Source organism: Myxine glutinosa, chromosome 3 (assembly GCF_964187855.1).
Source record: "Myxine glutinosa chromosome 3, kmMyxGlut1.1, whole genome shotgun sequence".
Lineage (NCBI taxonomy): Eukaryota > Metazoa > Chordata > Myxini > Myxiniformes > Myxinidae > Myxine > Myxine glutinosa.
This window is the reverse complement of record NC_136263.1, coordinates 39,806,691-39,831,024: the sequence shown is the minus strand read 5'-3', so window position 1 is coordinate 39,831,024 and position 24,334 is coordinate 39,806,691. Positions and strand designations below refer to the sequence as shown.

The 24,334-nt window shown below is 44.1% G+C and overlaps 1 protein-coding gene across 3 annotated transcripts in view; it reads right to left on the bottom strand.

Annotated features, from left to right (window-relative positions):
• Window positions 1-15,760: 15,760 nt before the first annotated feature.
• LOC137423652 (LIM domain-binding protein 2) overlaps window positions 15,761-24,334 on the bottom strand; it is a 517,204-nt gene continuing 508,630 nt past the window's right edge. For all 3 annotated transcript variants that reach the window (XM_078773918.1, XM_078773915.1, XM_078773917.1), the window contains exons 6-7: window positions 21,858-21,980; window positions 15,761-16,015 (exon numbers count right to left, since the gene is read on the bottom strand). In XM_078773918.1, coding sequence (XP_078630044.1) covers window positions 15,776-16,015; window positions 21,858-21,980 — 363 coding nt within the window. In that variant the 3' untranslated portion in view covers window positions 15,761-15,775. The remainder of the gene's footprint in view (window positions 16,016-21,857; window positions 21,981-24,334) is intronic.

Here is a 24,334-nt window from a genome sequence, read left to right as displayed (position 1 = left end):
TGTCTTGGTCCCAGAAATAGTTGCCATTTCAACTGCTCAGAGATTAAGCTTGAAGGAAGATACGGTATTACGAAGATAGACGTTCAGTTTAAGTTGCATAATTTTTGGGTTAGAATTTCATTTTATTTTATATCCAAAACAAAAGTACATTTTTACTTGCATACCATCAACCAGACTCGCTGATCGGCACAAGATTTACACCATGAATGAATGATTATATATATATATATATATATATATATATATATATATATATATACAGTGTATATATATAATAAAATATAAAAATAATAAAATAATAAATTATATATATATATATATATATAAATAATAAAATCAATAATAAATAAAATATATACATATATATAAATAATAAAATCAATAATAAATATAACAATAAATATAATAATAAATATAATAATAAATATAATATTATAATCAATAATAATAATAATACATTTATTTTATATAGCGCTTTTCAAGAAGCCCAAAGGCACTTTGACAGAGTACAAAAAACAAGTGGAAAAAGACAAAAATCAATAGGTAAATAATCAAAGCAAAAGGAAGGAGAAGGAGAAGAGATAGTCAGGGGTTAAATGCTGTGGGTTAAATGTTGAATGCAGTGTTGAACAGGTGGGTCTTGAGTGATGTTTTGAATGTGGTGAGTGAGGAGGAGTCTCCGATGGTGTGAGGTAGTGAGTTCCAGAGGGTGGGAGCAGCGATGGAGAAGGCCCTGTCCCCCCAGGATCTGAATTTGGTCCGGATGGGGGAGGGGGGGGGGGGGTCAGGAGGTTGGTACCAGCAGAGCAGAAGTTGCGGGTGGGAGTGTGTATGGAGAGGAGGTCAGTCAGGTAGGATGGGGCCAGGTTATGGAGGGCTTTGTAGGTCAAGAGGAAGATTTTGTACTGGATTCTCTGGGGGATGGGAAGCCAGTGAAGCTTATAAAGGACGGGGGTGATGTGGTCACGGGTCCGGGAATGGGCGAGTAGACGGGCAGAGGAGTTCTGAATGTATTGGAGTTTATTGGTGATTATTGAGGGTGAACCATAGAGGAGGCTGTTGCAGTAGTCCAGACGGGAGGTGATGAAGGCGTGGACGAGGGTTTCTGCAGCCGTGGAGGAGAGGGATGGACGGAGACGGGCGATGTTTTTCAGGTGAAAGAAGGCTGTCTTTGTGATCTGTTTAGTGTATTTGTCGAAGGAGAGGGTTTGGTCAAAGATGATGCCAAGATTCCGGATGTGAGGGGAGGTGGATACTGGGAAACCGTCGATGTTGAGGGCAAAGTTATGGGTGGATTTGGTGAGCGTTTTTGGGCCAATGATGATTATTTCAGATTTATCATAGTTAAGTTTGAGGAAGTTGATTTGAAGCCAGGATTTTATTTCAGTGATGCAGTTTGTCAGGATAGAGTGGGTGGCGGTGGAGATGGACTTGGTGGAGATGAAAAGCTGGATGTCATCGGCGAAGCAGTGGAATTGGAGACCGTGACAGCGGATTAAGTGACCAAGGGGGGACAGGTACAGGATGAAGAGGTGGGGGCCAAGAACTGAACCTTGGGGGACACCTTGGGGGAGGGGAGCAGTGGGGGATTTGCAGTTATTGATGGAGATGAACTGGCATCTGTCAGAGAGGTATGATTTGATCCAAGAGAGGGCAGTGCCGGTAATGTTAAAGGTGGTTTCAAGTCGGGTGAGGAGGATGGTGTGATTGATGGTGTCAAAGGCGGCGCTGAGGTCGAGGAGGATGAGAATGTTGAGGTTGCCGGCGTCATAGGAGAGGAGAAGGTCGTTGGTGATTTTGAGGAGAGCAGTTTCAGTACTGTGGTTGGAGCGGAATCTGGATTGGAATGTTTCATACAGGTTATTGGCAGAGAGGTGATGTTTGAGTTGAGTGGCTACAGCGCGTTCCAAAACTTTTGACAGAAAGGGTAGGTTGGAGATGGGTCTGAAGTTGTTTAGGGTGTCAGGGTTTAGTCCAGGCTTTTTCAGAATGGGGGTAACAGCAGCAATTTTGAGGGATGGTGGGACGATGCCTGTAGACAGGGAGGAGTTTATTGTTGCAGTGATAAGTGGAGAGAGAGCAGGAAGGGAGGCATTGACAAAGCTGGAGGGGATGGGGTCAAGAGTGCAGGTGGCAGTTTTCATTCCTATGAGGAGTTCAGAGAGGTCAGTAGGGGAGACTGGGGAGAACTGAGACAGGGGTTGGCAGGATAAGGGGGGGCGGGTGGTTTGAGGGAGGATGGTGTGATATCTGTGCAGTCAGGTATATATATATATATATCTGTGCAGCGTCTGTCCTGTCCTGTGTTGTCCTGTGTTGTTGTGTTGTCATGTGTTGTGTTGTTGTGTTGTGTTGTCACTGAACTACTTTCTCAAACTTCCGTGAAATCGTACCAAACTTCTGGTATGCACATATCTCTCCCGTCGGTATGTCCTAAGGGTATTTTTTTTGAAAAAATTTCCAATGTTTTTTTATTTTTGGGGGGATTTTTTTTGGAATTTATTTTTTTTCAACTTAAGTTTTCAAATTCAATTGTTTATAAAATGTGATATCACACATATATTACAAATACATTTGTGCAAAATAATTGTTTGAATTATGATTGATTTAAACCATGACAAAATGGCAACTCGGGTACAGTCATTTATCTATACTAAGGCGTGCCCGTACGTGGGTGCAAAAAAACATGCGTGCAAACAACAACAACAAAAAAAAACTTTGAAACCACGTGGCAGTAACGACCACAGAACCCCCCCTCCCCCCTCTATTTACATGAAATGGTTTGGTCCATTCGCAAAGCCAAAGCGAACGGCTTGCGAGTACGGTAGAACCCCCCCCCCCCCTCTATTTACATGAAATGGTTTGGTCCATTCGCAAAGCCAAAGCGAACGGCTTGCGAGTACGGTGACTATCCCCCCCCCCTCTATTTACATGAAATGGTTTGGTCCATTCGCAAAGCCAAAGCGAACGGCTTGCGAGTACGGTGACCATACCTTGGGAACCACTTGTGCGATTAATTTCAAACCTTGAAAAGGCACATCCTCGGGTCCCCAGCAATATACCTGGCAAGTTTCAATTAGATCGGACCCGTGGTTGTCGAGAAACAGCGGTCACAGACAAACACACAGACACACACACATACACACACACATACACACAGAGATTACTGGAATTATAGATAGACTAGGGCATGCCCGTACTATATATATATCTAAAATTATATCCCCCCCCTCTATTTACATGAAATGGTTTGGTCCATTCGCAAAGCCAAAGCGAACGGCTTGCGAGTACGGTGACAATCCCCCCCCCCTCTATTTACATGAAATGGTTTGGTCCATTCGCAAAGCCAAAGCGAACGGCTTGCGAGTAGGGTGACAATCCCCCCCCTCTATTTACATGAAATGGTTTGGTCCAAAGCGAACGGCTTGCGAGTACGGTGACAATCCCCCCCCTCTATTTACATGAAATGGTTTGGTCCAAGCGAACGGCTTGCGGAGTTTGGTAAAGGAATCGCCATAGCTCGGTAACTACTTCTCCGATTAATTTCAAACCTTGAAAAGGCACATCCTCGGGTCCCCAGCAATATACCTGGCAAGTTTCAAGTATATCGGACCCGTGGTTGTCGAGAAACAGCGGTCACAGACAAACACACAGACACACACACATACACACACACACACAGAGATTACTGGAATTATAGATAGATATCTACACATCTGGGCAGTGTCTGTGTTGTCACTTAGTGACTCCCTCAAACTTTTGTTTCCGTGGTTGTGAAGTGTTTTTAATAACGTTGTGGTGGTTTTGAATCACGTGGTGGTGAGGTATTTTGAATTATGTGGTGGCGAGGTGTTTTTAAATGACGTGGTGGTGAGGTGTTTTTAAATCACATGGTGGTGAGGAGTTTTGAATTACGTGGTGGTGAAGTATTTATAATTACGTGGTGGTGAGGTGTTTTGAATTACTTAGTGGTGAGGTGTTTTTAAATGACGTGGTCGTGAGGTGTTTTTAATTTTGTGGCTGTGAGGTGTTTTTATTACGTGTTTTATGGCTGTGAGGTGTTTTTATTACGTGTTTTATGGCTGAGGCGTTTTTAATTTTGTGGTGGTGTGTTTTTATTACGTGTTTTATGGCTGTGAGGTGTTTTTAATTTTGTGGTGGTGAGGTGTTTTTATTACGTGTTTTATGGCTGTGAGGTGTTTTTAATTTCGTGGTGGTGAGGTGTTTTTATTATGTGTTTTATGGCTGTGAGGTGTTTTGAATTACTTGGTGGTGAGGTGTTTTGAATTACTTGGTGGTGAGGTGTTTTGAATTACTTGGTGGTGAGGTGTTTTGAATTACTTGGTGGTGAGGTGTTTTGAATTACTTGGTGGTGAGGTGTTTTGAATTACTTGGTGGTGAGGTGTTTTGAATTACTTGGTGGTGAGGTGTAATCGTCCCAAACTTCCAGTGTGCACCTACCCCTCCCCTATGTGTGTGCTGAGGGGTTCTTTCTTGAAAAAAAAAAAAACATTCAACCTAAATCTTCAACCTAAATTGCTCATAAAAATGTTATATCACAAACACAACAAATACATTTGTGCAAAGTAATTGTTTGTATTATGATTGGTGTAAATCATGACAACACAGCAACTCAGGTACAGTCATTATCCTCAGCTAAAATAAGCCCGTTCCTCAGTAACGACTGTTCCCCAGTAAGCTAGTATATACTGTATATATATATATATATATATACAGGCAGTCCCCGGGTTACGAACGCCCGACTTACGAACGCCCGCACTTACGTACCGACCTCCGTAAAGCCTATTATTTAAATAATCGAGTTACATACAATGGTTCGTACGAACGAACGGGCGGACTACTTTGCGTGACGCTCAAAACACATTGCGCGTTTTCAGCGGTTCGGCGGCCCGAGGGAGAAGAACGCCATGCCGTCGTCGCCATTTTAAGTCGGATCGTGTAAACACTGTTGTGTGCGTTGTGTTTTGACTTAAAATTTTCGTGTGTTTACCCTCGTAATCATGGCTCCAAATCGTAAATCTGATGCAAGTGATAGTGATGCATCGAAGAAAGGGAAAACGATCACGATTGAAACGAAAGTGGAAAAAATAAAGCGATCGGAGAGAGGTGAGATGCCAACAAACATTGCCATTGGAAAAGCGTTAGGCTACAGTCGGTCAACGATCGGGACAATTATAATTGTATGACAATTATATGATCGGGTTTTTGACGAAGGAGTTAGCTGAAGCCTTTCGCCTCATTGAAGCAGGGATGGCAAAGTTAGAGGAGCAAGATCCTAATGCAGAGAGGTTCACCAATGTTTACCGGATAGTTACCGACGGCCTCAGCTGCTACAAGGCCATTTATAATGAGAAAAAGAAAAGCTCTGTTCAAGCCTCCCTTGATGTTCACTTTAAGAAATTGACTCCAGAAGTAAACACCCACTCTCCAGCAGCACAATCAGATCCTGACTCTCCAGCACCAGGTCCATCCTCTCCAGCACCAGGTCCATCCTCTCCAACACTAGGCCCATAATCTCAGAGATATATCAAGGTATGATCGTTTCAAGGTATGCAACACATCAATTGGAACGAGAGCAAGTGTTAACCTTTAATCATTATCTTTTCTTTTCTATCTAAACAGTTTAAGAAATGTTTCTTTAATGTTTTTTTATACCTATAGATGTTTTAGGTAAAATATATACAATATACCAAGACAAACATTTGACTAGTTGATGCTAGATGTGAACCGTACGTAAATGTTCCGACTTACATACTAATTCGACTTACAGACAGACTTAAAAACGGAACTCGTTCGTAACCTGGGGACTGCCTGTATATAAAATACATATATGAGCAATTCCACGGTTACTCACGTTACATTTAAAGCAACAATGACTCACTCAAAGAGGTCTAATTTCTAAACGTATGCAATGAAGTTTATTATTTATTCATAGCTTATAGTAGACAACATAAATGACAAGCATAAAGAAAGAAGCTCAGAAAAGAATTTTGTTAGTGTTATATCCACAAAAATGTGTCGGTTACTCACGTTACATTATTTTGACACACACACACAAACACACACACACACACACACACACACACACACACACACACACACACACACACACACACACACACACACACACACACACGTCAATATGTAACCTTAAAATAGCGATATAAATTCGAGAATGTAATGTGTGTAGTTGTAGAAGACATATGGTATATATATGGGTAAGAGTCATGTTTTGCCTGTTTTAGATCTGGCAACATTGAGCGTATGATGTCAGTAGAGCAGTTCCAAGATGGCGGCTCCCTTAGAAGCATGCACCAGCAAGGAGCAACATTCTGTCATCTGTTTCTTGGGAAGTGAAGGTGTGCATCCCAGTAAAATCCATCGCAGAATGAAAATGCAATATGGTGATGCATGTTTATCGCTGCAGCAGGTGTACGGCTGGGACAGGAAATTTAAAAGTGGTGTCCAGTGTGGCAGACGCTGCTTGCTCGGGCCGGCCTCACACAGCCGACACACCAGAAATGGTTGCAGGAGTTGAGCGCGTGCTAAGGGAAAACCGTCGCATTACGCTGGATGAAGTGGTCTCCGAATTGAACATGAGCCATGGTTCAGCACACCATACCATTCACAACGTGCTGGGGTTCCGCAAAGTGTCTGCATGGTGGGTGCCGAGACAACTCACACCCAAACTGAAAGAACAGCAAGTGGACGCATGTGAAGAACTTCTGTGATGTTACAAAACAGCAGGCAATGTTTTCTTACAGTGCCTAGTGACTGGGGATGAATGCTGGGTGCACCACTTTCAGCCAGAAATGAAAAGGGCAAACAAATAGTGGCGCAATTCAACTTCACCGAAGCCCAAAAAAATTCCGCACACAGCCGTCCGCTGGAAAAGTGATGCTGACGCTCTTCTGGGGTAGCCGAGGGCCACTTGTAGAGCATTACATGCCCAGAAGGGCCACAGTCAACCAGTGCATCATACTGCGACCTCCTTAAAAATCATCTGAAACCAGCAATCACATCAAAACGTCATGGACGACTCACTACCGGTGTTTTGCTGCAGCATGACAATGCTCGGCCCCATACTGCCCACGCTACAGCTGCAACAATCGAGGACCTGCATTTTGAGTGTCTTCCTCATCCACCCTACTCGCCAGACCTTGCCCCTTTGGATTACCACATCTATGGGCCACTTAAATCGGCACTTGGTGGAACCACTTTCCGATCCGACGAAGAGGTCCAAAACGCGGTGCACGAATGCCTACACAAGCAGCCAAAATAAAAAAAATTCTATAGGAATCCAGGCCTAAGTAAAGCGCTGGAAAAAATGCATTGAACGCAATGGAGACTATGTTGAAAAATAACAGCTGTTACACATGCACATGCAATAAAGAAGTTGTGAAAAATATTTTAAGGTTACTTATTGACTGCCCCTCGTATATAATGTACATTCTGATATATCATACTTTGTTACTGAGGGTCGGTGCTGCCGAACCAGTTTCTTGGCAAGGATTATTCTGGGTGGTGTGCCATTACCTTCCCAGCAGTAGTAAGGGCAGGAATTATTAATTTGTTTAAAGTAAGTGCTGGAGATAGCTTGCCTATTCTTCACGAAGGACACCATGGGTTCTTGAACATCCACCAACATATGCCGGTCGATGAGACAACAGTTTAGCATCCATCTGATGAACGTCACACACATTGATCAATCACACTGCTGTGTAGTCAGTGTTCAAATCCTCAGCCCTGCTATACAACAAACAACAACAGGCATTTTAAGGCCATTTTCCCTGCAAGAGCGGGGGTTAGCCTTGCAGGCCCCATGACAATCTTCTCCATTTTGCCCTATTTTCTACATCTCCCCTTGTTAACCCCATTGCCCGCATTTCTTCTTCCACAACCTTTAGAGAAGTCTTTCTCGGTCTTCCCCGTCCTCTACTTCCTTCTACATTCATTTCCATCACTCTTCTCAACCAGTCACATTCATCCTTCCTCAACACATGACCAAACCATCTCAACCTGTTTCTCTTCACAGCATCCATCACAGTCTCTATTCCCATCATCTTTCGAAATTCATAATTTGTCTTTCTCTCTCTCTCAACGATACTCCACACATCCACCGAACCATTCGCATTTCCACCCTTTGTTGCTGCTCTACGTTCATTACCGATGTCTCGCTCCTATAAATCATAACACTTCTCACACATGCAGCATACACCTTTCCCTTCAGCTTCAACGACACTCCCCTCCTCGTCAGCACGCCACTCAGTTCCCGAAACATCTTCCATGCACAACTCACTCTAGGAACCGATGCCGAGTCTGATCCACCTTCTCCATTCAGCATGTCTCCGAGGTAGCAAAATGTTTTCACACCTTCCAGCATCACACCGTCTCCAGGATCCAACTCCACATTTCCTCCATCTGCAGCTCCCTCTGTGCACACCTTACACTTGAATGTAGCTGCCACACTGGTTAATAATGACCCTCTCAGACCACTATACTTTTGATGAACCCACTCAGCGCACATTGTACATTGAATGGAGTTCACTCCGACACCCTTCCTGCACACAGCACACGGACACTTCCCAGTTCTTTCCACCTCACCATATGTTTTACCATTTGCCATCACTTTCGTCTTTCTGATATTCACCTTCAGACCTTTTGCCTCCATACATTCCTTCCACTTGCTCATCTACTCCTTCAGTCCATCCATACTCTCCCCAATAAACACCAGATAATCTGTATACAATTCCCACGGTAAACCCTCCTTTACGTTCCGAGCCAGCACCTCCATCACAGCTACAAATAGTGCATCAGGGGTCGGTACTAGGTCCACTACTCCCATCTTCACCTCAAACTCACCACTCGCTTACAATAAAAATCGCATCCGTCGTTCCTCTTCCTGGCATAAATCCAAACTGCATTTCTTCGATCTTCACTTTCTTCCATATCCTCCTCTCCAACACACTTTCCAATACCTTCGTTCCATGCTCTAATAACTTTATCGCTCTATACGAGCCACAATCCAGAGGGTCACCTTTCCCCTTGTATAGAGGAACGAGGGTACTCAGTTCCCAATCCACTGGAATGCGGCCTTCTTTCACCACCAGATTACAGATCTCTGTCATTCTCTTCACACCCAAACTTCCTGCTGCCTTCAACATATCTCCCACAACTCCTGTCGGCCCTCCCGCTTTTCTACTCTTCATTGGTTTTATAGCTTCCTCAACTTCATTCTCAGTTATCCTCTCTGCCGCTCCTAAAACTGGGTTACTCTCCATGTTGCCATCCCATTCACTCTCTGCATTCAACAGCATTTCCATATATCTCTTCCATATTCCATCTTCAATCTTCCTTTTATTCCATCTGGGTCCACAATGATCTCAGCCCTGCTATAAACTGCCATATTAGTGTTTCGTATGCAGAGCGGGGCATCAATATCAGCCATCCATTGGATGGATAATAAGCTGCAGGACCTGTATGTCAGCATACCAAGTTGGTGGACATTAGATCCCATGGTGTTTTTCAGGAAGCGGATTTGTACACACACCCTCAGTCAGGTATCTTGCATCAGTGAGAATTCCCGGAATGGTTCTAGTTTCTCAACTAGTCCTCATATGCCCCAAACACCTTTGTAAAGAGCAAGTGCTCCTAATTACCACACACATCATACACTCCACGCACATGTTTTTCAATTTGTATGCAATACAAATGTATGAGAGTACAGTAAGAAAAACAAAAATTTAGATCATTATTTCCAGGTCATTGGACATTTCACAATGGAGGAGGTTAGACGTTTTCCTTCCTTCCCCATGCCAACATAGGATGGAAATCATGACATTTCCTCCAACAGCTTTTGCAGGCACTAAATCTGCTGCTTTTCATTGTTGTCAATAGTTTGTCCCCAAGGGGTCACAGGCAGAAAAAACAAGAATGACCACACTGTGGTCACAATCTGCGACAATATATATATATATATATATATATATATTTTTTTTTTTCACCGCCTCTGTCCACTTTTGCCTCCTTGGTTATTCGAGGGTGCGGGACCTCCGTTAAGCGTGAGTGAATTGGCTTTAAAAATCTGGTAATAGGCCAATTGGGAAACGTGCAGCACTCTTAAAAGATGAACAGCACGGTTGTGAAACATTTTCAATGCGCAATTAAATAATTAACTTGACACCACTCATCTATGTCAGCCTCCACCACGGTTATATCCGAACGAGATGATTAGTCACATGGTTACGGATTGTTTGACCCCAATATGGCGACATTCAAAAATTACGTAACGCTATTTTTGATAAAATCTGGCACCCCCACCCCCTGCAATGTCCCGTAACACAAGACCCGGCATCCCCTTAGTTATTACACAACAGCTGGACACCCCGCACCACCCTTCCAATCAATGCTCGACCCAAACATAGCCAATGCAATTCTGATGCAACAAACTGGCGTATAACCAGAAGAGACCTACAAGAAAATAAAGATGGCAGCCATATTATTTCGGCTAGGTGCCATGGTGGGTGAAATCAAGCGACAAATGTGGGTGGGTTCTGACAGCTGTCCGTCCAATGAGTGCACATTTCAAAAATCAACCCCCGATGAGAACCACAAGAAGAACCACAAGAACCACATGAGGCTCTTGCAGATATGCAACACATCGCAGGTTAAAAAGGCAAGAAAAGCAAAATAAAGGCCACAAATGTCACCAAATACAGCAACTACAGGTCTACAGGCTACAACTACCTCCAGGTTGCACAAGATCTGCCTGCAACCCTCTTATGGTTAAACTGCCAAAATCAAGACTCTCTGCTCACCTTCACTCCTTCATTCCTCTTTTCTCCCACCTCTGGAACAAACTCCCTCACTCTCTTCAATCCCACTCCTCCCTCCAGGTCTTTAAAACAGCTGTTCACCACCATCTCTTATCTTCCCCAATCCAAAACCTTGAACTTTTCTACGCCTGCTAATCTCACCACAGATCCACCTTTTTTGAAATACCAACTTCTTTCCTGGAAGTCCTTGCAGTGTCCTTGTGTTTTCTAGTTCTCCCACCACCCCCCTTCAAAACGCCTCCTCCCCCAAAGCCCTCTCCCTCCCACAGATCTCCCGATGTCCCTGCTCTCAAATGTTGTTTGTGTGCTTCCCCCTTCTCTCCCCATCTTGGATACCGCTCCCCTTATTATATACTTTGTGTGTCTGACTTTTTTGTGTGATAAATGTTAGCTCTTCCACGAGCCTCGATCCTGTATACAAAAAAAAAAAAAACTACCATCAGCAGGCTTAAGCATATACTATCTCTCCAATAGCAAAAAAATAATAAAATAAATAAACGATGAAATACACCCAAAATCACATGATGCCATTTTCAGTACGCGAAGGCTCATTTCAATGTCACACTACTCGATCTTGAAATGAGGCAGATAAATCTTGTGTAACAACTTCAGGAGAGGGAGAGAGATGGACCTTTCCGCACAGTTCTGTGCATCACTACAGCAACAGATATACCAGAGGTGGAGGAAATATCAGGAAAGACAAACAAACAAATAGGAAAATTAAATTAAAAGAGCATTCTGCAACTCACCATTCTGAACCGAAGGTGAGGATTTGATTTATTATTTCTTTGGAAAACCAGCCAAACTCACTGTAATAGGCATAGCATGCATTTGCAGGAAGCCCTATGAACACAATTATTTATTCACCAGGAATGCACAATTCCAGAAGCGGGGGGAAGGGAATGGAGGATGCGGGAAGGGAGTCGGAAGAGTCAGAGAGCGTCACGACTTGTTTTATCACATCTTGGTACACATGTAAGGCTGTGGAAATTTTTGACAAGCGAGAAAGTAGATTATATTCATTCTCACAAATTCCAGCTTAGCCGTTTCATGGACATGCGCTGCTTCACCAGTCCGTCTCTTTGAAAAAGAAAAAGTGACGGCTTTTCTTGTTCTATCCCTTCACAAAAGCTTCATGCGCATGAGCCCTCTCTGCTCAAAACTGCAGCAGATATCTTCATTGCATCAGATTAAAAATAAACGTCTTCGTGGAAAGCATGTCGCAAACATTTCAAATTACACATGCCCACCTGCTTTCTACCGATTTCAGTTTTGTGGATGGGTGGGAGAATTTTGTTATTTTTAAATAAGTTGTCAATGGTTGTTGTACATTTTGTGAATTGACAAACAGGGTTTTATCCACCGCATGGATTTTTCCCTTATCCGTGGACAAACATCTGCAGGCCCACATCACATCGCTGATATTCCCATCATCCTAAAATATAGCTATCCCATCATTAAGCATTACCTGTTCATAACTGGGTCAAGGCTCATACAAGAGAAGCACCATGGAAAATTAAGTCACATGATCATGTCATTGGGTGCAGATAAAAGCAGTGGGGTGCAGGAAACAATGCTCGTTACTTGCAGCTTAAAAAAATAAAGACTTGCAAGTGAGGCCTTGGTAAAATCTGCTTCGAATAAAGCAACAAAAACAAAAACACAACCTCCTCTTTTCTCCGTTTCCAAACGAGTTTGGCTTGAGGCAATCCTATCTGAGCATTGCAGCTGGTCGGGCGGCCGAGACGAGAAGTACGCACGCTCACCTCGAAGCTAACTATCCTGGGTTTGAATCCCAACCTGGATATAAACTAATCCCAGTGTTTCACAGGCAGGACGATTCATCAATGTGTGCCGTCTCTCAGATGGACGTTAACCGGGCATCCATGTGCCGGCATTAGTTGGTGGATGTTAAAGATCCCATGATGTCCGACGGGAAGAGGTGGTGAGATGTTGCCGGCACAATGAACAAATCACAAATTCCTACGCTAACTATGGCTGGAAAGGCAATGGCAAACCACCCAGTATAACCCTTGCTCCGGAAGCTGCTTCAGCGGCACAGATACTCTGTGAAGATTATGGTATATCGGTGGGAGAGACGGAGAGAGAGAGAGAGAGAGACGGGGAGAGAGAGAGAGACGGAGTGGGAGAAGGAGAGGGAGAGGGAGAGGGAGAGAGAGAGAGACGGAGACAGACTGAGAGAGAGACGGAGACAGACTGAGAGAGAGACAGACTGAGAGAGAGACAGACTGAGAGAAAGACAGACTGAGAGAGAGACAGAGACAGACTGAGAGAGACAGACTGAGAGAGAGACAGACTGAGAGAGAGACAGACTGAGAGAGAGACAGACTGAGAGAGAGACAGACTGAGAGAGAGACAGACTGAGAGAGAGACGGAGACAGACTGAGAGAGAGACAGAGACAGACTGACAGAGAGACAGACTGAGACAGAGACAGACTGAGAGAGAGAGAGACTGAGAGAGAGACAGACTGAGAGAGAGACAGACTGAGAGAGAGACAGACTGAGAGAGAGACAGACTGAGAGAGAGACAGACTGAGAGAGAGACAGACTGAGAGAGAGACAGACTGAGAGAGAGACAGACTGAGAGAGAGACAGACTGAAAGAGAGACAGAGAGAGACTGAGAGAGAGACGGAGACAGACTGAGAGAGAGACAGAGAGAGACGGGGAGAGAGAGGGAGACGGAGACAGAGACAGAGACAGAGAGAGAGAGAGAGAGAGAGAGAGAGAGAGAGAGAGAGAGAGAGAGAGACAGACTGAGAGAGAGACAGACTGAGAGAGAGACAGACTGAGAGAGAGACAGACTGAGAGAGAGACAGACTGAGAGAGAGACGGAGACAGACTGAGAGAGAGACAGAGACAGACTGACAGAGAGACAGACTGAGACAGAGACAGACTGAGAGAGAGACAGACTGAGAGAGAGACAGACTGAGAGAGAGACAGACTGAAAGAGAGACAGAGAGAGACTGAGAGAGAGACGGAGACAGACTGAGAGAGAGACAGAGAGAGACGGGGAGAGAGAGGGAGACGGAGACGGAGACGGAGAGAGGGGGAGAGGGAGAGAGGGAGAGAGGGGGAGAAGGGGAGAGGGGGAGAGGGGGAGAGGGAGAGAGAGAGAGAGAGAGAGAGAGAGAGAGAGACGGAGAGAGAGACGGAGAGAGAGAGAGAGAGACGGAGAGAGAGAGACAGAGAGAGAGAGAGAGAGAGAGAGAGAGACGGAGAGAGAGAGAGAGACGGAGAGAGAGAGAGACGGAGACAGACGGAGAGAGAGACAGAGACAGACTGAGAGAGAGACGGAGACAGACTGAGAGAGAGACAGAGACAGACGGAGAGAGAGACGGAGACAGAGACAGAGACAGAGAGAGAGAGAGAGAGAGAGAGAGAGAGAGAGAGAGAGAGAGAGAGAGAGAACTGAGCAATTGCCTCTGGATGATGACCACAAGCTTAAATCCTATATTGGGACGATTTGGTCAATCTGCCAACATCCTTGTTATTTGTGCCAAAAGAGATCATCATCTCAAGGCTTCATTGCTCGGAATGCAACACATGCTCGGAATGCTCAGAATGAATGCAAGGCAACCTCAAACAAACCTTCCGACAATGCGGAAATTAAATACAAAACAAACTTCTTCTCATGTCATATCCATAGTATGAGGTCTGCAAGCTCAACGTGGATGCAAGATTGGCCCCAATCGTTCACGAATCGGCTGGCCAGGCCCGACCTTTGGCTGCTGCTTAGAGAATGATTTTTTTCTTTTAAATTTTTGTTAGCCAAGGTGCTGGAAATAGCTCACACACTTCAGGGATACCTAACATCCACCAGATTAATGCTAGCAGGCAGGTTCCCACTTAACACACATCCGAGGAAAGGTGAACGCCATGCAACACCCTGTGTGCGAGGAACCGATCCGACAGTTTATAATCGGGTCTGGAATCGAACCCACAACCGACAGCTCAAAGATAAGTGTGCCAACTCTGTACCATCATCCTGTCAGACATCAACAAACAAAAACAAATTCCACAAATAAAGCATTACTCAAGAGATACGACACAAATCTCATGAGAATGTTATGGTAAAGGCATTATAAGAGTTCCATTGAAAAAGGCCACATGAACACGATACTTAAAATAGTCTAAGAAGCACACAAATTTTTATATGCTGTCATATACAAGTATGAGTACCTGCATTTTTTTTTTAAGGCCATTTTCCCCGCTAGAGCGGGGGTTAGCCTTGCGGGCCCCATGACAATCATGATTCCCTGTTTGAGGCAATGTTTTTTATGGCCGGATGTCCTTCCTGACGCCAACCCTTGGTCACGCTCTTTACGATGCGCAGGGATACGGTGTACCTATTCTAACCAGGGTACACACCGGGATCATTCATCCCAGCAAGCTGGTACTCAATTTGCCGACATCGGAAGGATGACAGGCTGAGTCAACCCCCTGGCGTTAATTCAGCGATCGACCGGGATTCGAACCCAGGATCCTAGGATCCCAAGCGGGCACCCTAACCGCTAAGCCAACACCAGGCTAAGCCAACACCTGCATATGTCAAAAAAAAAAAATACAAATGTGCTTATTGTAAGTTAGACTTGAACAACTATCTTGCTCGTATAACTTTTTGAACGTCCCACAAACGTGTACATTAATGCCTTTGGCCATATCATTGTGAGCAAGAGCAAATCACCACTTAAAACTTGTGAACCTGTATCAGGCCAAACTTTATACATCCAAACAAACACAAATGAATCAAGATCCAATTTGGGCAATAAAAAAAGAAGAAGAAAAAAAAAAAAACCAAGGCAAACAACCCTTCATCAATGTGGACTGGGATGCTACAAAGTCGATGACCATATTTCCCACTAACAGTCTTCAGCAATGCATCACAGATGGAGGGGGATTAGTGAGCGAGTTGAGGAGTGCGTAAATGGCAATACCATAAACAGTGACCGCAACTCGACACGTGTACTTGCTCACAAGCAAGAGCAATGCGATGCCTCGGCCTCAAACAAAGGATGCTTTGGGAAAGTACAAACGTATCCAAGAGGCAACTTACACGGAGGTAGTTGAGTGTAATGTTGGTGAGGCCATTTCGTGTAATGTTCTTGGAAAGTTGCTCCAGCATCGGCGGATCTTGGGTCTGTGCAGAGAAAAAAAACCAGTGAAATGAAAACAAAAACAACAACGAATGAACTGCACCTGGAGGGGTTTTCTGCACCAGTTTAACCAAACTCTGGCAATACTGTGAATGTGCATGTACCCCAACATTTTAAGGATCACTCAGCCCCTCAGCACCACTAACCCTCCCACACATGCACAAAAAGTCACATGACCCCCCCTTGTACATGCGTGGGGGGTCAGGGAGGGTGAAGATAATTCTCTTGTACACAGAAGGCCAAATGTATGCCTATATACATATATCTTTAATCACACTCGTATACACAAACCCACAGTCACGTGCACTCAGTGGCAGAGTAACATGCACGTGATTAATCAAGACGTTGTGCATTGCAGAAATGTGGAGAAACCAATTTCGACAGGCTCGGAGTAGGGAGATGCATCGAAACAAGGTCATCGAAAGAGGTCATTTCTTATGCACAAGCAAGATTACTTCAACACACCAATCGGCTCGTCACGCGGACACCATTTGCCTAGCAACGGCGGCCATGGAATCTATTCGGCATTTTGGTCAGCGACACCTTAACAAGCCAATGATAAAAAATCTGCGGGTCGCGAATCAATGAGAAGAGGCCGTCCTTCTGCCCACGGGCCTTTGCTCATGAGCAATCGCCCGTGGTCCAAGGTGGAGGTCACTTTCTTGAATAAACACTTCCTCCGCGGTCATCGGGTGGTATCGCGAGGAAAACCAGAAACGGACAAATTGGACAGGAAGAAATACGCCGTCAAAAAAAAAAAAAAAGTCTGAGCTATGCATGAAACATTCAGGAGGCAATCATTTTTACACAAATGTCGCTGCTTGAGATTTATTCGTGTGTCAGGCTTCATGGCTGTGCTGCTTTCTCCATCTCGTGTTAACAAGCAGCACCCCATCAACCTCGCCGAAGCTGCGCTCAGCTTGCTTTAACGATACACTGTCAAATGCAGCAAATATTTGTTCATGTCCAACTGTCTTCATCCCTTAAGGATAAGCCGTCAAGGAAGTGGTACACCAGCCCCATAATGCTTACGGTAGCATCACGACGCAATACCTCGCACTCGCTCTCTAGGCTGGAAATAGTCAGATGCAAATACTTTTCTCGGGTACACGGGGTGTGGATTTCTCAAAAGCTACATAATCTGTGCAGCCTTTTTGCATGCAAGTGTCAAGCCTGTTGTACAACCCTATCGGCAGCTTTTATCTCCAATGATGGACATCATCACTGAGGCCTACTTTCCACATAGGGTCTGGCAAATCGACGAGCTGTATTACGGCACAATCCCATGCCCAGTACGATGGGTGTCGGTGTGTGCACAGAAAGAGATAGAGAGCGCGAGTCTATAATTTGAGCCTAAGATAAATCCCATGTCGGGTAAACGGGACAGGCGGCAGTATGGTGCGTGGGATGGCAGCTGTGCATCCTGCCACTGCCGCACCGCAGCCTTAAACAGGCCGCCTACGCTGTGTCGGGTGTGCCTTTTAATTAGGAGACAGGCTGCTGTGGCCAGGAGACCAATCAACTTGCAGATGCATTCCCACAATGAAGAGTGTTCAGCAACAGGGTGGAAATATTTTGAATGCAGTCGTTTTTAAAAAAGTGATTTTTTCCCCCGATTCCCAAACCCCAACCAAAACAAAACTGTTTACAAGTAACATGTCTGTCATAATATTGTTATGACAGAGCTGTTTTAAGTTCCTGTGCTAGGAAATTGTCATTTACCAAACTTTCTTGCTGGTGTTCACAGCTCCATCGTCATTAAGCTCTATTGCTTTGAGAAATGCACTCAACTTATTTTTGCAGCCTCAAGTGACACTGGGATGTTTCAAAACACATTCACGTGAACACTGTGCCGAGCACGTCGAGATCGCAGTCCGTGCAACGTCCCTCATTGGCAACATAACGGCTCCTTTTTGCGCACTGCTCCGGCTGGCCCAGGCCAAGAGAGCATCTGTCGTCAACTGACCCCTGCAAATTTAGGTACAACAGGGTCATTTCTTAATGGCAACACCTTGGGTGAAATGAAAGGCCAATAAAAATAAGCCAAAGTGAGAATTAAGTAATGTTGCTTTAAAGGCAGGAAGAAGAGACGGGGAGAGGTCCTACTGGGGTATGAATGCATGCACTGCAGTATTGATGTTGGAGAAGTCGTACTGCCAGCTGGATCAGAAGAACTGCCTTTTTCGTGCATCTCAATGAGGGAAGTTCAAGTTTGACTTGGACTTGTATTTCTAAAGGCAGGGTAACGTGTGTAGATTGGCACCTTCTGTCTGGGGTTGGTAACCAACAACCATAAGCACGCGATTCATGCTTTAAGGGGCCGCACACATAATACGTGACTTTTTTGACACCCCACTCTCCTCCATGTGATGCCCAATGACACTTCTCCCCTTCCCACAGTGTCTTCTCCCCCCCCAACCCCCCCCCCCCCCCAAATGACTCTGCCCACCTACTCTCCAAAGTGTCATGTATTTTGTGTGCAATCGCTATTGCATTCACTGAAATCCAAGATGGCGGCAGAAAGGTTTGAACAGTGAATAATAATTACGGAATATCTTGTCAATAAAAATATCAGATATTGAAATTTAGATGATCCGCCGCACAGTATAGTGATCCCTATCACTCTGTTTACCTGTTTACTCTGTTTCAAGGTTATAGACAAACTTTTTGAAACAAAAGTTAAAGTCAAACTTAAACCAATGGAATACAGTCTCTGAAGGCAAGTGTCAGTCTGTGGTAGTATATCACAAAGAATGGATTTTTATCAACCAAAAATGACAATTATGTTTACTGCCGATGGGAAAGTGTGGCTGAGATCGAGCATTTGATCCCTGACCTTCAATCCAGTCTCTTAATTTCTAATCCTCCCTCCACCAACCAATCCACATTTTCTGTTGCACTGATGAAAGGCTAACACTCAAAACATCAGCTTCACCACGTTCCACAGCAGATGTTGTTTCGTATGCAGTTTGTGGCTGCTGGTTGCATCATTTTCTGGAAGCGCGGCTGATGCAGTGCCCATCACGTGTAAGCTGGTACAGTACTTGTTTTGCTGACCTCGGCAGGATGACACGCTGGCTGAGTTAAACTGGTGTTATTTCAATGGCACAACAGGAGCTTAAACTCAAGACCCAAAAATCTTAAGCCAGCCAACTTAACCATGAAGCCAACACCAGGCTTCCACAGGAGTAAACATAAACAACTAAAACTTGATAAAATCATTTATCAAATTTGAGCCAACCATTTACAGTGCCTTCAGAAAGTATTCACACCCTTTGACTTTTTTCACATTTTGTTGTGTTACAGCCTGAATTGAAAATGGTTTGAATTGAGATTTTTTTTGTCACTGATCTACACATAATACCTCAATGTCAAAGTGGAATTTTGTTTTTAGAATTTTTTAGAAAAGGACTGTCCCTAGACCTCCGAGATAGAATTGTGGAGGCATAGATCTCGGGAAGATTATGTGGTCTGAGGAGATGAAAATTGAACTCTTTGGCCTGAAGACAAAGCACTACATCTGGGGGAAACCGAGCACAAGCTCATCATCCATCTAACACCATCCCTACCATGAAGCATGGTGGTGGCAGCATCATGCTATGGGGATGCTTTACAGTGGCATGGATTGGGAGACTTGTAAGGACAGAGGGAGCAATGAATGGAGCCAAATACAAACAAATTATTGAGCAAAACCTGCTTCAGAGTGCAAAAGACCTTAGACTGCGGCGAAGATTTATATTCCAACAGAACAATGACACAAAGCATCCAGCCAAAGCAACACTGGAATGGCTTCAGAACAATAATGTGAAAGTCCATGCGTGGCCCAGCCAAAGCCCAGACAGAAAAACCATTCAGAATCTGTGAGACTGCAAGATTGCGGTTTACTGACGCTCCACTCCCCATTCAACTTGACAGAGCTTGAGCAAATCTGCAAGAAAGAATGGGAGAAACTCCCCAAATCCAGATATACAAAGCTGATACAGTGATACAGGCATACCCAAGAAGACTCGAAGCTGAAATCACTACCAAAGGCACTTCGACGAAGTATTGACTCAGAAGGTTGAATACTTAAGGAAATGAGATATTTCTTCTGTATTTCATTTTTTATTATTTTGCAAAAAAAAAAAAAATCTGACATTATAGGTAGGGTATTATGTATAGATCAGTGACAAAAAAAAAATTCAGGCTGTAACAACAAAATGTGAAAAAAAGTCAAAGGGTGTGAATACTTTTTGAAGGCACTGTATACTTCCTCATCTCAGGCAGGATAAAACTTCCACCACCTGAACTGAGTCCACCCCCTGACCTCCACTCAACTTTCATTGTAACTCCCCAACACCCTTCCTACACTCCAAATTGCAGATCAACATTGAAAAAGAAAATAATATTAACTCTAAAGCAACTCGATAGAGAGCATACCTTCCCCAGGCTGAACAGTTCACGTTTTGTATCCCACCTATAGGCCGAATCCAAATCTGGACCTAAACCAAAATCGAATCTGTTTGTTGTCACCTAACCAACTCATCCACCAAGTTTCATCATAATGCATCTACAACCTTTCGAGATATTGTGCTATAGTGATAGCATATCATTGATAGCATATCATATAATGATATATGCATATCATTTTTTGCCCTCTCTCTCAATGGCGAAGAATCACTTACAGAATTCTAGTATCCAGATGTTCACCAATATCTAATCAATTCTTCATTGGCAAACAGGCAACATGTCCACCCAGTTTCGTCCAAATCCCTCCACAACCTTTTGAAATATCGTGCTCACAGACAAGCAAAGAACTAGACAAACAAATACGAAGGCGTCCAGAGGTAGTCTGACAGGTATGACGAAAATCGACAGAACCTTGACCTTTTAACATGGTCATTCTGAGGATATCTTCCCCACCAGTGGCTCAGGAACAATTTCTATGAATGAAATTAATTTATCCTCAAATTTTTAATTTTCTTTGCCGACCACCGGGTCGCGCGACACCAAATATCAAGTGATAGAACCCAAAATGTGTTTGATGCAAATGACGCCACTGTCACATTTGCATTTGACATATACAGTCAAATCACATTGACAGCCTCACTTTTTCCTTCGGAATCCTCTGGTAAAGTTTGTGAAAGATATCTGAAAGCGTTTGCGAGTTATCGCACTCACAAAAACGAGACAGGCCAACAGACAGACAGAAGTGAAAACAACCTCCATGCAGCTTCGGTGGCGGAGGAGATAGTAATTGAATGATAAACAATACACTTTTTTTCAACACCGAGTCATACGTAATAGCAATGCTTCCAGCAATAATCGACATTTGTTGCAAGCATGATTCATCCTAACAAGTTGACAAGAAAATCTCCGACTCTAAGCCCTCTCCTTCTGAACAAGTACTCAAACAACCCTCAACTGTCCCGTCTGTTCTCATACATGAGCTGATATTTACTTCCCTAACGAACACCGGTTTTGCGGTCCTTATCGATCAACTAGTTGCAGGTACACATCATCCCTTGCGTTTAAGTGACATGTGGTACATGATGGATGACCCAAATGCACTTTTCATGCAAGTGCCCAAGTTCCTTTTAGTGAATTAGGTGGGCCGACGCTGACATAATCCTGGTGGCCCCCAACGGTTCCGTTTTCTTAAGCACAAGGGAAGCTGTACTGCAACGGTAGGATGCGACTGCTCAATTGATTCTTTGCACGAGTTCAGTCACGAGTATTCTTTGCCTCAAGCACCACAGTTGGTTCTCATAGCAATGCTCATCAACATGCATATTTTTTTTTCTTTAAACATCGTGTGCAATGAGTGTGAGGACGAGGGCAACGTACGTGTACTGCTAGCAGGTTCCGGGAAATAAGCTCTCGGTGCTGCCGGATGGAGAAATGCCAGGTGCGGATCCTCATCATGTCATCAAAGGCAAATTCCAAGATGAGACGTCCGTCCGTGCACACCTGCAACATATCAAGATTGCGGTAATATGATCCCCGCTCCCAGGTCCAGACATGAGAATCGTCCGACTATTACAATGCTGAATCACTGTCAACTCTGTAGCTTACAAGTAGGCACTTAGGAGCCATAGATTTAGTACGTAGTCAAGTGTGGCAGAATTTCTCTCACCACTTCCCCTGCCCTCCCCCTCCCATATGTTCAGTACATACCCCTTAATCCGAGTCTCTCACACCTCCACCCTCCACCATATGCTCCACACATATCCCTTAGTCCCACCTCCTCACCATTTTCTCCTACTCCTCAACCCTACATAGATCTTCACCGTCATCCTCCTTTCTTTTCCATTTCTATAAATGTGATGACCTTCGTGTGGTACAGGTGGCATCACACAAGTAGTGGTTGACTATTCCAGTGTATCAATAACCATACCTTGATTGGTGCTTAACAGTTCGGCCTCTTTGGAACGATCAGAACGTCATTTCAGACTTGGAACCTATTGTGGTATGAACAAGTGATGACATGATAAATGGTAGTCTGTGCCCAGACACTAGCAACTTCCTTTAATACCCTCCAATCAGCACCTGCAGTGCCAGGAAATTCTCTGAATAATTGGCTTTTACATGTCTTCAAGGCCTGAGCGCAGCCAAAACACGGAGCAAGGTAGATGTATGGCACCAATCCAAGATGATGCAATGCCAGCTGGTCCACCCAAAGCTTCCGCTGATGTTTCATCATCACACCCTCTGAGCTGGTGCTGTGGGTAATTTGGCAGCTGAACAGAGTAACTGCTAATCCACAAAAATTAAGTACACAAGTATCCTCCATTTTTAAACACTTATCTGTACAAAAGTAGTCAGGTAAATTTGTTGATTTAATATTCATGGCCAGCCTCGGCTGACCTGTTAGAGAAAAACTTGGCAGTGCGTAACTCTCAAGGGATGTTTTGATTTAGTGTGTTAAAAGTCTGGATGTAGACACTATCCCTCCTGTTGTTCTCTTGCCAGCACAAGAGTATGTATAGATATTATAACAAATATCTAATCGCCAAAGACATACCTGCATATGGTTGTAATTCACGATTAAGCTTAATTGACAAAGACATATCTGGTGCTTTTCACATCACACTATCACACTAACACACACTAACACACACACTAACACACACACTAACACACACACTAACACACACACTAACACACACACTAACACACACACTAACACACACACACACACACACATTAAATATTTCCAAGAATGGGAGATGAAAAGTGGATAGCACGTTTACCTGAACGTGGTGAAGTTTCTCAGGACAATTACAGTCAAAGAAAACCTTCTGTAGGTCAACGGTATTCAGTCTGTAATAATTCCGATTTTAACAGATTAGAGATATCCATCCCCTCTTATACCGTATTCAAATAGGGTATGGTACTCCAAATCCCTCTAGTTTTGAAATTGCAAAGGCAACCCAGAAAAAGATTTCCAAAACCAAGATGACAACAGTTGTGTCTTTTTCAATCTTGCCTTCAAAAAGGTAAGTTACACATCACAACTGCCCGACTGTTTTGTTCTTAGCTTACACGTGTCACAGTTCTGTAAGAGCTCTGCATGGTCATAGTTGTTCTTGTTGGGGGTCGACATTTGAAATGTGCACCCATTGGACAGCTGTCGGACCCTTCCACATCTGCCGCTTGACTCAACCTACCATGGCACCAAGCCGAAACAAAATGGCTGCCATCTTCGTTTTCTGGTGGGCCGAATACATTGGGCCTGTAGAGCTCTACTGATTATACACTGCCCAAGTTTCTTGTGTCAAATTTCCATTGGCTTTGTTTGGGTCGAGTGTTAATTGGAAGGAGGGGGAGGAGATGTCTTCACGTGGGACGTAATATATTAGGGGATGTCTGGCCTAGCATTACGGAGCAGGAGGGGGAGGGGGAATGGGGAGGAGGGGTCAGGGTGTCAGATTTTAACAAAAATACCATTATCAAATTTTTGAACAGCCCCATATTTGGTTTAAACAATCCGTGACCATGTGACAAATCAGCTTGTTCTGAAATAAAAGTGGCGGAGGGTCACATGGACAAGAGGTGTCGGGTTAATTTTTTTAATAGCGCATTAAATGTTTCTTTCCAAGTTGCGCTGTTCGTCTTTTTAATGGCGCTCTAAATGCTTGTTTCCCAATCGGCCTGTCACTGGATCTTAAAGCCAATTCACTTGCGCTCAATGGAGGTCCCGTACCCCGAATGACCTGACCGAACAGGTAAAAATAAAAAATACTTATTTTGTGTCGCAGGTTGTGACCACAGTGCGGTCATTCTTGTTATGAAGTTGGAGAGATAATGAGAAGAGGAAGAAT